This window comes from Elephas maximus, chromosome 24, assembly GCF_024166365.1.
Source record: "Elephas maximus indicus isolate mEleMax1 chromosome 24, mEleMax1 primary haplotype, whole genome shotgun sequence".
NCBI lineage: Eukaryota > Metazoa > Chordata > Mammalia > Proboscidea > Elephantidae > Elephas > Elephas maximus.
This window is the reverse complement of record NC_064842.1, coordinates 2,803,378-2,815,725: the sequence shown is the minus strand read 5'-3', so window position 1 is coordinate 2,815,725 and position 12,348 is coordinate 2,803,378. Positions and strand designations below refer to the sequence as shown.

General features: G+C 43.8%; 1 protein-coding gene across 6 annotated transcripts in view; it reads right to left on the bottom strand.

Annotated features, from left to right (window-relative positions):
* Positions 1–12,348, bottom strand: part of PROX1 (prospero homeobox 1) — a 60,374-nt gene that overhangs the window by 40,244 nt on the left and 7,782 nt on the right. For 4 of the 6 annotated variants that reach the window (XM_049868210.1, XM_049868208.1, XM_049868207.1 and 1 more), the window contains exons 2-3: positions 8,059–9,850; positions 999–1,106 (exon numbers count right to left, since the gene is read on the bottom strand). In XM_049868210.1, coding sequence (XP_049724167.1) covers positions 999–1,106; positions 8,059–9,783 — 1,833 coding nt within the window. In that variant the 5' untranslated portion in view covers positions 9,784–9,850. Of the gene's footprint in view, positions 1–998; positions 1,107–8,058; positions 10,065–12,348 lie in introns of those variants that run through there. The other 2 variants (XM_049868206.1, XM_049868211.1) reach the window with 1 other exon arrangement.

Genomic DNA, 12,348 nt, shown 5'->3' with positions numbered 1-12,348 from the left:
CCAAATGGGGCCCACGAAGCAACTTGGGCCGCTAGCACAAGACAGGCTGGTGGAGGGCGCGGCAGAAGAGCGAACGGGTTTTGGCAGCTTGTGCGTTCTCAGTGGCAGAAATAAGAACTTGTACATGTGGGGGTGGGGAGGAGAGGGTGGGGAAAGAAGCACCAACCCTAATAAACTAATCTCAGCTAATGTAATGTTTATCAAGTTCCGTGGATAATGACACCACGCGTGTCATTATCATCAAACCCAATCTATGTTTTAAAAAGTTACAAATGATTAACACAACATCAACTTGATGCAAACAATTACTTAAAACCGGCAGCAGACACACACACACGCACACACACACACTCACACCACAGAACCAGGTCCCCATATTCTGTGGAATGAGAGGCTGCAGCTGTAGGCGCCAGCTTTCATATCCTCATTTGAATAACGTGTCCTGAATCTGTCACTTTATTCATTCCCCTTATGCTCAGTGTATTCTACATCAACAACAAATTAAGTTGTAAATAAGAGACAATCATCACTTTTGTTTTTAAGCAGCTACTGCACGGAGAATTTCAATGTCCGCTCCTTTGCGACAGGACACGGGAAGATGGGTGCTGGAGTCTGCTTTCATGAGCACAAATATGGGGAACCAAGAGAAATGGTTTATCGCTGCCGAGGGGAGAAAAAATAATTCTCCAAAGCGTATCCATCCGTTATTCGCTGAGATTTCTTCCAAGACGCTATTAAAACATACAAAAACCGAGGCTGAGTTTCCCAGACTAGACTGTACACCCCTGTGGCTTATTAATAACAGTCTTTCAGTGTTAATACACAGGGACCATCTTTGCTTGGCACACCTTTAAACAAAAAGACAAGTGCATTAAATCAATTACAACACAGGTGTGTTAATAAACTGATGCTACGTTCATCACCGCAAACTTCCAGAAGTTCAAATCACCGTCACAAACGTAGAAGGTGAAAAAATAAACAATAAAACATGCCCCTACCTTGACGTCGGCGAAGTAGGTCTTCAGCATATTGGAGCTGGGGTAGCGGGTATAAAAGAACATGAGCTTTGCTTTTTTCAGGTGATTGGGTGACAATCCTTCCTGCATGTAGGATGAATGGGTTAAGGGAGACACTTCCTTAGACACAAGGTGTTACCACCCCCACCACCCAGTGTAAGAGGCCAGCAAGCAGCCGCAGAGGCCAGCAGGCCAGCGGCACTGGTCATGGAATCCAACTTTAACTTTCTGCCATTTATTCAAAATTATATCGCCCGTCAGAAACCGCCAAATGCAATGGTAAGTCTTGGCAACCGTCTAAGGAATCACAATTTAGTTGCAGAATCTTGGCCACTTGATGGTGAAGGCGGCAAAACACTCCCCCTGCTTTAGGTCTGAGCGCTGTCTATACCTTCACTTGTTGCTAAGGAGACAAATGCACCCAACATGGGCCACACGACTCTTCTGAGAAGAGTCTTCTCCTTCTCTGCAATTACGGTTCCGTTTGTTCTCCTCTCTCTGCACTATGCTGTTGACATCAAATTATTACACTAATGTACGTGAAAACGTCAAATGCATTATTTTGAACGCTGTCATGCAAGCTTCACGTTCTACCTCTTAGTGCTAATCTAATGGAGCATCTTTCTTCCCATCATATTATATCTTTTTAATTGTTTGCTTTTAAATAATAGCTAAAACTTGGGAGGGGTAGTTTTGGCACAGAGAGCATTGGGGGAGGGGGCACGTCGCTTTTGTTAAAGCAAGGATCCAAAACCAAACACAATCTGCCTCTCCTGGATTTATAGTTAACTCCTTTGAGAGGGACACAGTAGTCGGGGCTAACAAATCAATCAACGTGGGTTAGCAGATCAATAAATGGCCACTTACCCAAAATAAGAAGGCCTATTTATCTAGAAACATCATTACATTTTAGATCTGTAAACAGCAGCAACTGAAACAGCCCCCGAGAGAACGTAAGGCTAACCATCACCATCCAGGCTTCCTGATTCTCCCCCAGATTCTTGGCACTCCTCAGCAGACTCGGAGCTGGGATGGCTCTGGTCACATCTGTGCCGCAGCCTGGCCCTGCCATTTCCTCAGCAAATTAATGGCTTTATAATTTATCAGAAATGAAGATGCACGTGGAGAAAATCAATGTGGTCCCCCACAAGGTCAATTAAGGGTCCTTCCTAGAAGCTTCTCTAAGGATTTTCTCTTAAAAGAGAATCTGGGAAAAGGCAGGGGGGAAAAAAGAAAGAAAGAAAACGAGTGCAAACATGCAAGCACACACATCCTCAACTATGCAGCCAAAGTTTTACACCTCAGGAGAAAAGGGCAAACAAATGCAGGTGTTTAGGAAGGGTAAAGGTTTCCAGTGACCTTCACAGAGTACAGCATGACCACTCCTGAGAACGGCGTGACCACCGGAGAGTTACCAGAGAGGAATAACCAAATGAGCGTCGATAAGCTCTTGACTACTTACGATGGGGTGTTTAAGCAAATACTCTGCAGAGAATTTGTTCAGTTAGTATTCCCTTTAAAATCCTATGCAATTTTAAACAGACCCGCTTGGTCTGTAAAGAGAAAAGCTAAGTATTGTGGACGCCCCTTCCCCGCCATCACACGCTGAAAATAGACACTGAAGAGAGAAATTTTGATTTTATGTTTGTAAGCCAAAGCCGCTTAACTGAACTTGTGTTTCTGTTTGAGATCCTTAATGATTACAAAGACGATAATTTATGACTGACATACTTCTTGTGCCAAGGAAAGAGCTGAAAGGCCCTGCAGTAACCTCCATTAGACCGACAGAAGACTAAAGGAGCCCCACACTCTTCAGGACCATCTGTCCAAATGGACGAGGGAAATAATAGATGCAAGCCCTCTCCTACTGCCTCGTGATGGGAGCTTCAGGCAGGTCCAAACTTCCGCAAACATACTCAGATATGGATTCAGGTCTTTTCTGTTGGGTGGCTACGTTAAGACAAACTCAGACAGTTAAGTCCCCAATCTTTTAAAATGTGGTCCTACGAAGCACAAATTGCTTGGCTGTGGTTCTCAGACAGGCACAAAACTTCCTGACCCTCTCAATACATTTAAATCATAAAACAAAACATGTTTTAGTTCTTTTTTTTTTTAGTTTTTAATGTAAACTTCTCATCTTATTTTGAGCAGGATTCAGAGGCTTTTTATGTAATGAAAAAAAGTATTCTAATATGAATTTCTCAAGTTTGTTTTTGCTCTAGAATGTTTCCTGTTGGTAATACTTGGAATTGGGCAGCTGGGCTGGAACACAGAATAAATCTGTACCTCTTGCTCATCGTGTAATTAAGATAAAATTCCCATAAAATATACGTTTCTAATAAACTATTAAAAATAGCTAATGAAACATTTAAAAACCAACAGTTAGATAATCCTTTTTTTTTTTTTTCTTCCTCAAAATAAATCTGAACTGACCAATTGGTTAATTTCCCTTTTAAGTGCTTGTGCTGAAAAGCAACTGTTCTTCCAAGAAAGCACTAGCTGTTTCCAGGATACTTACACACGCACAATGACTCATGATGGAATAGATTCAGTAAACATACAGCTGTACCGAACACGAGCTAAGCTCCATTCAAGGCCAGGAAAGAAAATGAGCACAAATAAATATTAAGGAGGTGAAGGGGGGTAGGGGCGAGGGGGACAGAACGCAAACAAGATGCATCCCAGCAGCTCCTGTAGCTCTGCCTCAATTCTCTCAGCCACAGCTTTGTGAAGACAGATGACATTCAATTCTATGTGTAATGCAAAATAGACAATAACTGCCGAAACTTGAGACAGCTGCCAGGTGTAAAAAAGAGAGAGGAAAAAAGATGATAAATCCATAAATTAATGAAAGACATCTGCTGGGAATATAAAAGATCAGAGAAGCAGGGCTCTGCAGCTGAAACGCAAGCAGTGTTCAGACAACCTGAGACCCTAAGTGCTGCTGTTTACCAAGTGCAGTAAACCTGCCCAAACAGCAGCCGCGGGAGGGGCGGCCCAGGCAGCTGAGAGGCAAATGCGACAATAATAGGCTGCAAAGGCTGGAGGAAGAAAATTCTTCTTTTTCCAGTCGAACTCTGGATCGTGGCTAGAGATTTTACATGCTGCTGCTGTTCCAACCAAATGGACTGGGGCTGCTTACTAACATTTTCAAGAAGCTCTGAAACTCAAGGGATGTTAGCTTTCTTCTTGTTCTCTGATTTGCTGTGTTTCTAAGAGGCTTTCCCCCAGGAAACTTCCACAGAGAGAAAAGATCTGAACTCTCTCACGTGGTGGCGGTGAGGGCAAGCTAGTGTTCCACTAAGAACTTCAGCCTCACCAGTCGGAGGGGGATGTGTAGCTTATGCAATTTTTTTTTTAACTTAATAATTTTTTTTTTTTCTGGGTTGGGGTGATTAGAAAACCAGGCTCCAAATGTTTCACTACAGCTAACAGAGATACTACAGCCCCACGAGGCTTCTAAAAGCATAAAACATCAAATTCCGTAGATTGTTTCACAATTTAGAAATCCATATTTTCCAGTCGTTATTTTAATTTCAACTTACTAAGTAGTCTTCCTTTCCAAACTTCAGGTATTTTTTAACATTCTCTGTAAGAGGTGAGCAGGGAGAAGCTGCCCGTCACCGAGTGAGTCCAAAGGGCTCATAACTCTGCTCTTGCGCTTTAACTGACTGAGTGCATGCAAATGCTTGAGGCCTGAACAAGGCTACTTTTCTTGAGATGCAAAGAGGATAAATGACAAGGAAAGTCATGAAGAAAAACAATTGGCTCGCTGTTTCTTTTGGAATTTGAATAAAACTTAATATTTGATTGAAGGGATTCATTTGCAAAGATACTGAACACATTTTTTATAGCCAAGAGAGGCGCCCCTGAAGCAGGTGCAGTGAGTTTACATGTACGCATTTATCACATCCTTTCTGTGAAAAGGGATAACGATGCAATGCGTTCTATAATATAGAACACATACGTGTAACGTGCTAAATTTGCAATGGCTTTATCTGAGAGGCTCGTGTTCTTAACAGTTCTTACCGTGGCTACTTTGTTCAAAGAAACAGATGATGCCCCTTGCAATGGGCGAGAACCCCTCCTTATGAACTACTGTTTGGAAAGGCATGAACTAAAAATAAAAACACAGTAACAACCACCACTGTGATTCCATTTCATCCCATTTCTATTGATCTTTTCCAGAAATAACTGTACAAGTTCGAATATGGTCCCAAAAAACTAAAATTGAAGTAAAACATCACTCACTGTGATTCCCAGAGGTTTTATCAAACTAAAAGCCTGGGAATTGTGACAGGTGAGTAAGGGAAAGAACTCATCGCTGTAACAAAGATGGAGACAGGAGAAAAGTGGGTCCACCCTCCTGACAAAGGCTGGGATCCTCACTGGCTTCAGAATTGCCCGAGCCATAGAAAAGGTTGCTTGCCTGTTTTCTTCTTCCTGAGAAATAGTGTATCAACGAGCTAAGTGGTTAAAAGTGCTGTGTGGTAGAGAGGAAAGAAAGAACCAGAGGCTAAAAGGCCAAAAGGTGGAAAATGTAACCATCAATTGCAACAAGGGGCCAAAGTTAATTTAGCTACAGAGAGAAACAACTCCAGGTGCAGGCCGCTAACACTGTGTTTGACCATGAGCATTTCCAAACCTTCAAGGTTCAAGAGAACTTTACTCTTGGTAGGGGAGAGAGGTTACTCTTCTGAAGAGGCAGCAACTGTATCTTCTCTAATGGCTGAAATATGTGCAGATGGGTAGGAAGAAAGGAACTTCTTTCCATTCAAATCCTCAAAATTCCTTGGGGGATTTAGAGAGGGCAAGACAATGAGCATGGCCAACACTCAAAGCAATCCAAGAGATACCTTTTCCCTAGACGGAACTCCCTAAGGAAAAACAGAGAGAGAGAGAGCTCAGACAAGATTATCATCTGGCTGTGACAAAAAGTCTAATCATTAAAAAAATAATAACCAGCTACTTGAACTAAAGAGTTTAGTATGGACTTGGAAACATGGCTGCTTCAATATTCACTAGGAACAGGTATGACCCTTTACTCCGTGTTTGTGTGTGTGTGTTCGTGCACGTGCGTGTGTGCGCGTGAGAGTGCATCTAAGAGAGAGAGAGGGAGAGACAACCCACCATCACTGCTACTTGTTTCAAAATGAAGTTAAGAGAACTTTGAGGAGAAATGACGGCTAGCCTTGGACATTAAAAACAACAACAACAACAGCAAAAAAAGTTGCCATTGAATCAATTCTGCCTCAGTGTGATGCCATGTGTTTCAGAACAGCACTGGGCTCCATAGGGCTTTCAATGGTGGTGACCTTTCAGAAGTAGATTGCCAGGCCTTTCTTCTGAGCTGCCTCCGGGCAGAGTTCAACTGCCAGTTTTTCAGTTAGCAGCTGAGCGCTTAACTGTTTGCACACCCCCTGGACTTAGCCTGGCATGAACTCAGAAGGTGCTCTTCCTGCAGAGGGTAAATAAAACCACTCAGGCCGTCGCACTTTCTGACCTCACTACATTCTAGGCGTCCTGGTCAGTATTTCTTGTCTGCTGACAATGCGTAAGGAATGGTGGCTGCTGCAGCTTTCGGTCCTGACTGATAGATCGAAACTTCAGACCTCTGAAAGGTAGAGGTTAAGCCAGCAACTAAACCAAGACTCAACTTCTATTTCTTCATCTAAGGACTCAACAGCTTTCTCCCATCTCTTTCTCTCATGACATTGTTCTCCTCTTCCTCATTACCAAAAAGGACTCTGTACCCAGCTGCCCAAGTGGGTCTCATCCTTGTGGTTCCCACTCGCCTTAGCAGAGACTTTCACTACCATCCTGAGAGTGGGCTTGAAGGGTGACCTTTACTAACTAGGAAAACACACCTCCACCACAGCTGGGGCTTTGCACTTACGTGGCAGCCTCTGGAGCGGGCTCAGATGCTAAAATGTCAATCTTTCGTCATCGAGGCTATTGCTCAAACTCCTCAATTTGGAAACAGCCAACTTAATTGCTAAATTTTATAGCCATCTGGTAATTTATTATAAAATATGCCTCCACTTGCCCCTAAATGCTACTTATTCTACTACCCCAAAACACCAATGTTCACACAATTTTTTTAAAAAAGAATTTCCTGAAAGAACCAATTTACAGAGAAAAAAAAAAAAAAATCACCAGTTAAAAATATCTGGAGTTCAGGATGCAACTGATATTTCCACGTAAAAGTCAGGCTGAAAATTTAAAAGTGCCGTAAAAAGACAACCATGTCTTAAGTCTAATACAGCAGAGTTTTGTATTTAATTGTGCTCTCTCGCTTTCCAAAATAATATGCTTTGTGGATGCTGGGACAAAAGATTTCTGTGTATGGCTGAACAGAGGTTAATCAAGCATAGAGACAGCTGCCCCAGACCCAAAGAACAGACCTTGGGTGAAGAGCGCGGACCATGCTGGCGGAATAAATCAGTACCTGTATGTTTCCGGGGGGGGGGGGGGGCGGGGGACTGACTTAAAGATTAAAGAGAAAACTTAACCTCTGCGGCCCCACCCATCTCTCTCTCACCCCAGCCTCCCACCACTAAAGTGCTCTTCATGGGATTGAACAGGGGTCTTCTTTAAGCGGATGCAGGCCTGGCAGACAGTTTAAAGGAGAATTTTTCTTGCAGAATCTTAAGGATCTGAAAACCGAGGCTTCTGAACCCATCATAAAGCTCACCAGCTTTACAGAAAACACCTGATCGAATTCAATATTTACAATGATTTTTCCCCACCTCTGAGTCTACTCTACAAAAATAAAAGGGTGAGAATTCATAAAGAAAGAACAACAGAGCTGAAAATACCAGCTCCTTGAGACAATTAACAACTCAAGTGAGTGGCAAAGATTTGGGTTTAGTTTTAAGCTTTTGTCCTGTCAGAAATGCCCCCCACCTGTTGATAAAAAGTCTGTTTAAACAATAGGAAGACTGCGTTCTGAGGAAGGGACTGATCTATGTCATCCTAGACACCGCAGAAGCTGAGCCTTGGGGAAAAGCACTTCTGGTTTCGTTTTCTTTGAAAAGGATATTGCACTTCCCGAGTAAGGTGAGATCTCGGACATGTCCTGCAGATCACCACACTCGGACTTTATGAGCGACAGGGAGAGCCCTTCGGCGGCGCTGGGTGGGTGTGCTGGTGAACAGGGATGGTGGCTCAGGTGGTGGGACGACATCTTGGTCCTCAGGCTCGTCGTCTCCCTAGTTAAGTCTAAGGATTCAGGAGAGGCTCTGTCCTTTCCAGAGAAGGAGCCCGAGGGAGCACCTAGTGGACTCTGAAATGGGTAGGCCATCAGGGGAAGGGGGAAGGGGTGGCGGAAGGTGGAAGTGGTGAAGCCTGCAGTGGCAGAGAGAGGTGACTGGTGCAGTGGCTGGTGGTGGCTGCCAGCGGGGGGCCCGGAGGCAGGCTGGTCAGAGGAGTTCTTGCGGACAACCAGGGGCAGCGCCTCCGTCTGGTCGGTGGAGCTAGGCATCTGCACGTTGCCGAAGGTGTCCAGGGGGTTCGGAATGATGACGTCGCCAAAGCACTGCAGGCGCTGGTTGGCGGTGTGGAAATTGTGGTTCTCCCCGTTGACTGCAAACCTGGCCTGGGGAATCTGGAGAGGGGGGAAGACCTGAGGAAGCTGGCGGGAGGGCTTGGCCGAAAAGACTTTGACCACAGTGTCCACAACTTGCGACATGGCGCTGTTCAGCTCCTGCTTCAAGGTCTCGGCCAAATGTTTGCCTTCTGGTTGTAAGGAGTTTGGCCCGTGGTCTCTTTCTTTGTTGTTGCCTTCTCGTTTCGGCTTGTTCTCAGCCATTTCCTGCTCTCTGATCAGGGCTCGCGCCCGGTCGATGAACTGCCCTGGGTCCAGCTCACACATCTCGTTATCTGACCTCCCGACAGAGTCCTGGGCCCTGGCCTCCAGGATCTCCGAGCGCATGCTGTCCTCGGACAGGTTGCCGTCTTCGTCATTTTCAGAGTCGGTGCTGTCGTAGATCTGGTAGAACTTCTCCTGCAGCTGGCGCAGCTGCTTCTGCATGTCTTCCAGCTGCTGTTTCAGCTGCCGCCGCTCCTCTCGCTTCTGTTCTTTTCGGGCCGACACCAGCTGCTGAAAACTCTGCTGCTGCTGCTGGGGCAGCTTTTGCTTGCGTTTGTTCTCTCGGTAACTTTCCCGGGGACTCACAGACTGCGGGGCCATCTCTCTTTCATTTTCATTGCCCCGTAATGCCACACTAGGGGAATGGCTCATCCCCCGAATTATATTCTCCACCCGGGCGCGCTTTGCTCTCAGGTGCTCATCACATAAGCGATCCATATCAAACTGGCTCATAGTAGGCCTGCCAAAAGGGGAAAGACACTCTGGGGGGCTGTCTCTCGAAGAGTTGCTGCATATATCCTCCTGATGTACTTCGGAGCCTGTACTGGAGAGACCGCTGGCTTGGAAACTGGGCTCGGTGCCACCATTTTTGTTCATGTTATTTTTCAACAGCTGGGAAATTATGGTTGCTCCTGGAAAAGACATCATGGCATCTTCGTACGAGTTCGCCCTCTTCAGCAGCTTGCGGAGTACATTTGACTTCTCCCCATCTGCGTGCTGCACCACTGAATACTCCACGTCCTGCTCGGAACCTTGGGGATTCATGGCACTGAAAAACGTTGCTCTTGCCTTCGCGAAAAATGCAGATGCTGTCCCTACCGTCCTTTTCACTCCAATGTCAACTCTTCTCCTCTTGGTTTGCCGGCTTAAGAGGGCTGTGCTGTCATGGTCAGGCATCACTGGACGGTTATTGTGCCATCTTCAAAAGCTCGTCAGCTGGGCACAGCTCAAGAATCCCGGGACCCTGGCCAACAGAACAAAAGGACTGATGAATCATTTTCTTTAAATTTCTCCAAATTTCCTGACCTCAATCCTGAATCAAATGCAAAATGCATAGGCTCTGGGATTTATGGCACATTACAATTATTGCAATTTATTATGCACTCTGCTTGAAATGAAACATTTTTAAATATTTCTGCTCCACTGGTTTAAGATGGATTAAGATTAAAAAAAAAAAAAAAAAAGGCAAAAACTGCCTAAGCACCAGTAATATGATTCTCCTCCACAAATGCCTAAAATGATACTGTTTGTCTTCAGAAGAAACAGTAGATTATAAGAACACAGCCTCTGACAACCAATTGATTAAATTTTGGGCATGCAGATACATATTAGGAAAGAAGATGAGAGTGATCTGTACTTAAGAAATAAGATTAAATTCTGAGGCTGTGTGAAACTTGGATGAAAAATTCTATTTCTGCCATAAAATTATTGGGGTTTAAAGGCTATTCAAGAAACAAGACGAAAATAAATGCAAATGTTGAGTACACACCCTTTATCACTGAATTTAAAAATATTTTGTCATATGTGAAATGGGAAGGAGAGTCCCCCATCAGCATCTTTCCAAAACAAATGATGAATTTAGCATTGAAATAAAGGCACAAAAACAGTTCTGCTTATTGAGCGCAGTTATGCATTTTTATTAGTAAAATCACAGGTGAGGATGGTATTTGTTGTTATAGCTGAATGCAGCTATGAGGGTATTTATAAAATTTCCAAGATGTCCTTCTGATGACTTAAATTATTATAAAGTAGGACTTGCTGTGAAACAAGGACTTCGCCACTCTTTGGAAAGCAACACGTGCAACAATAAATGACTGGACGAGCCAAAGGGAAATATGTCTTCAGACTGGCTTTCTTCTGTTCCAATCTGCCAAAAGTAATACTTCAAATGCCTAAAGAAACCCTTTAACATGCATCATTTATCGATCTTAAATCCTAAGCCAAATTAAAGGGAAAAAATAGGATAAAGACTGAAAGAAAATAACATCGATCAAATGCCTGAGAATGGGAACACCTTTTCTGTACGTGAACTTCCACTGTTTCTTGGGAACACAGTAAAAAAAGAGATCATCTTTGACTGCATTTTATAAAAGGCACGTGACGTATTCTGTGGCTTATTAGCTAGTGATGCTGAACCCAAGTTTCATAAAAATATAAGGTGTCACTTCTGGGGGGGGGCTTACAATTGACATTTTATGAAGAAAATGAAAATTTTTTTTTCATGTAGCGTTTATCTAATATTAAACTTCACGTTTGCGTAACAGAGCACATCTTCACAATAACAGGGTCTACTGCCAAGGGCAGCGTGCAGAGTGTTTGGAACGGCTCCCATCTCTTTCGGTTCACCTGTAAAAACATCTACGTGCTCCTCTGACTGCATCTGTGGCTAGTTTTAAAGACTGACTATCCATGCAAATAGGCATCATTTCAGCATGAGATAACCTCTAAAGATCAAGAAAATGCTCAATGTGTAGATGGCAGCAGTGTGTTTTTTTTTTTTTTTTTTTTTTTTTAAGCCACAAGGATTTCATCCTGCTGTCTTTGCTCCTGGTTTCTCTACGAAGGAAAACCACTGTAAGAGTCTGTTTTAGAGTGTTAGGAAAGAAATACTGGTGCTTCTTTACGGTTCTTTGTGTACGTTTGAAGATAAAATATTTCCTGTATGATTCACGATAAAACTTCCTGAGCTTGAAATGGAAACACGGGGTCTCCTAAACTTCACTATTTGGTTCTGAATTGAACTCGGAATGACTGAGACCTGTCACACACTAATAATAAAATTGGTTTCAGGAATACACAAACACAGTGACAAATATTTATATGTGTATATATTTATACACATACAAATCCGGTGTAGCTGTCAGGTGAGAGAAAGAAAGAGAGACCAAGGCAGCTGAGAGAAGAAAGGGCGAATTCTTTCAAAGCTCTGTTAATCACAGAAAGACTTGCATGTTTGGGGAGGAGGGGGGTGTTTCCAAGGAAGACATTTTTCTGAGTGTCTATCAGTTTTGCAAAATTAAAGTTCATGGCCATTATTTAAAAATGTTCTTTTTATGTGTACAAATCCTTTTCTCCTTCGTATCACCTGCAAAGCGCCTGAATCTCCAATCAAAACGTTAATTTTAACAAATTTTCTGTGGTATTTCTTTCTCCCCATGTTTGCCGTAACACCCAGGCTGGATTTCCCTCCTCCCTGGCTTGCTGTGCTAGCAACACCTCTGCAGCAGAGGCTCAGCAAGGACACACTGGGCTAAGAGAGGGGCTCGAGAGCATCCCCAGGCATCCTTCCTTCCTTCCCAACTGTCATGCACCTCCCTGTCGACGTCAACTGCACTTCCTCTCATCTGGCCTAGGTATCAACAGCAGCTGCCCTGCCTCATGCTGGAGCCAGGGGAGGGCTGTGCTCTTCCTAAGGTGGAAAGAAATGATACTCTCACCTCTTAGGTGGAGGATACATGTTAA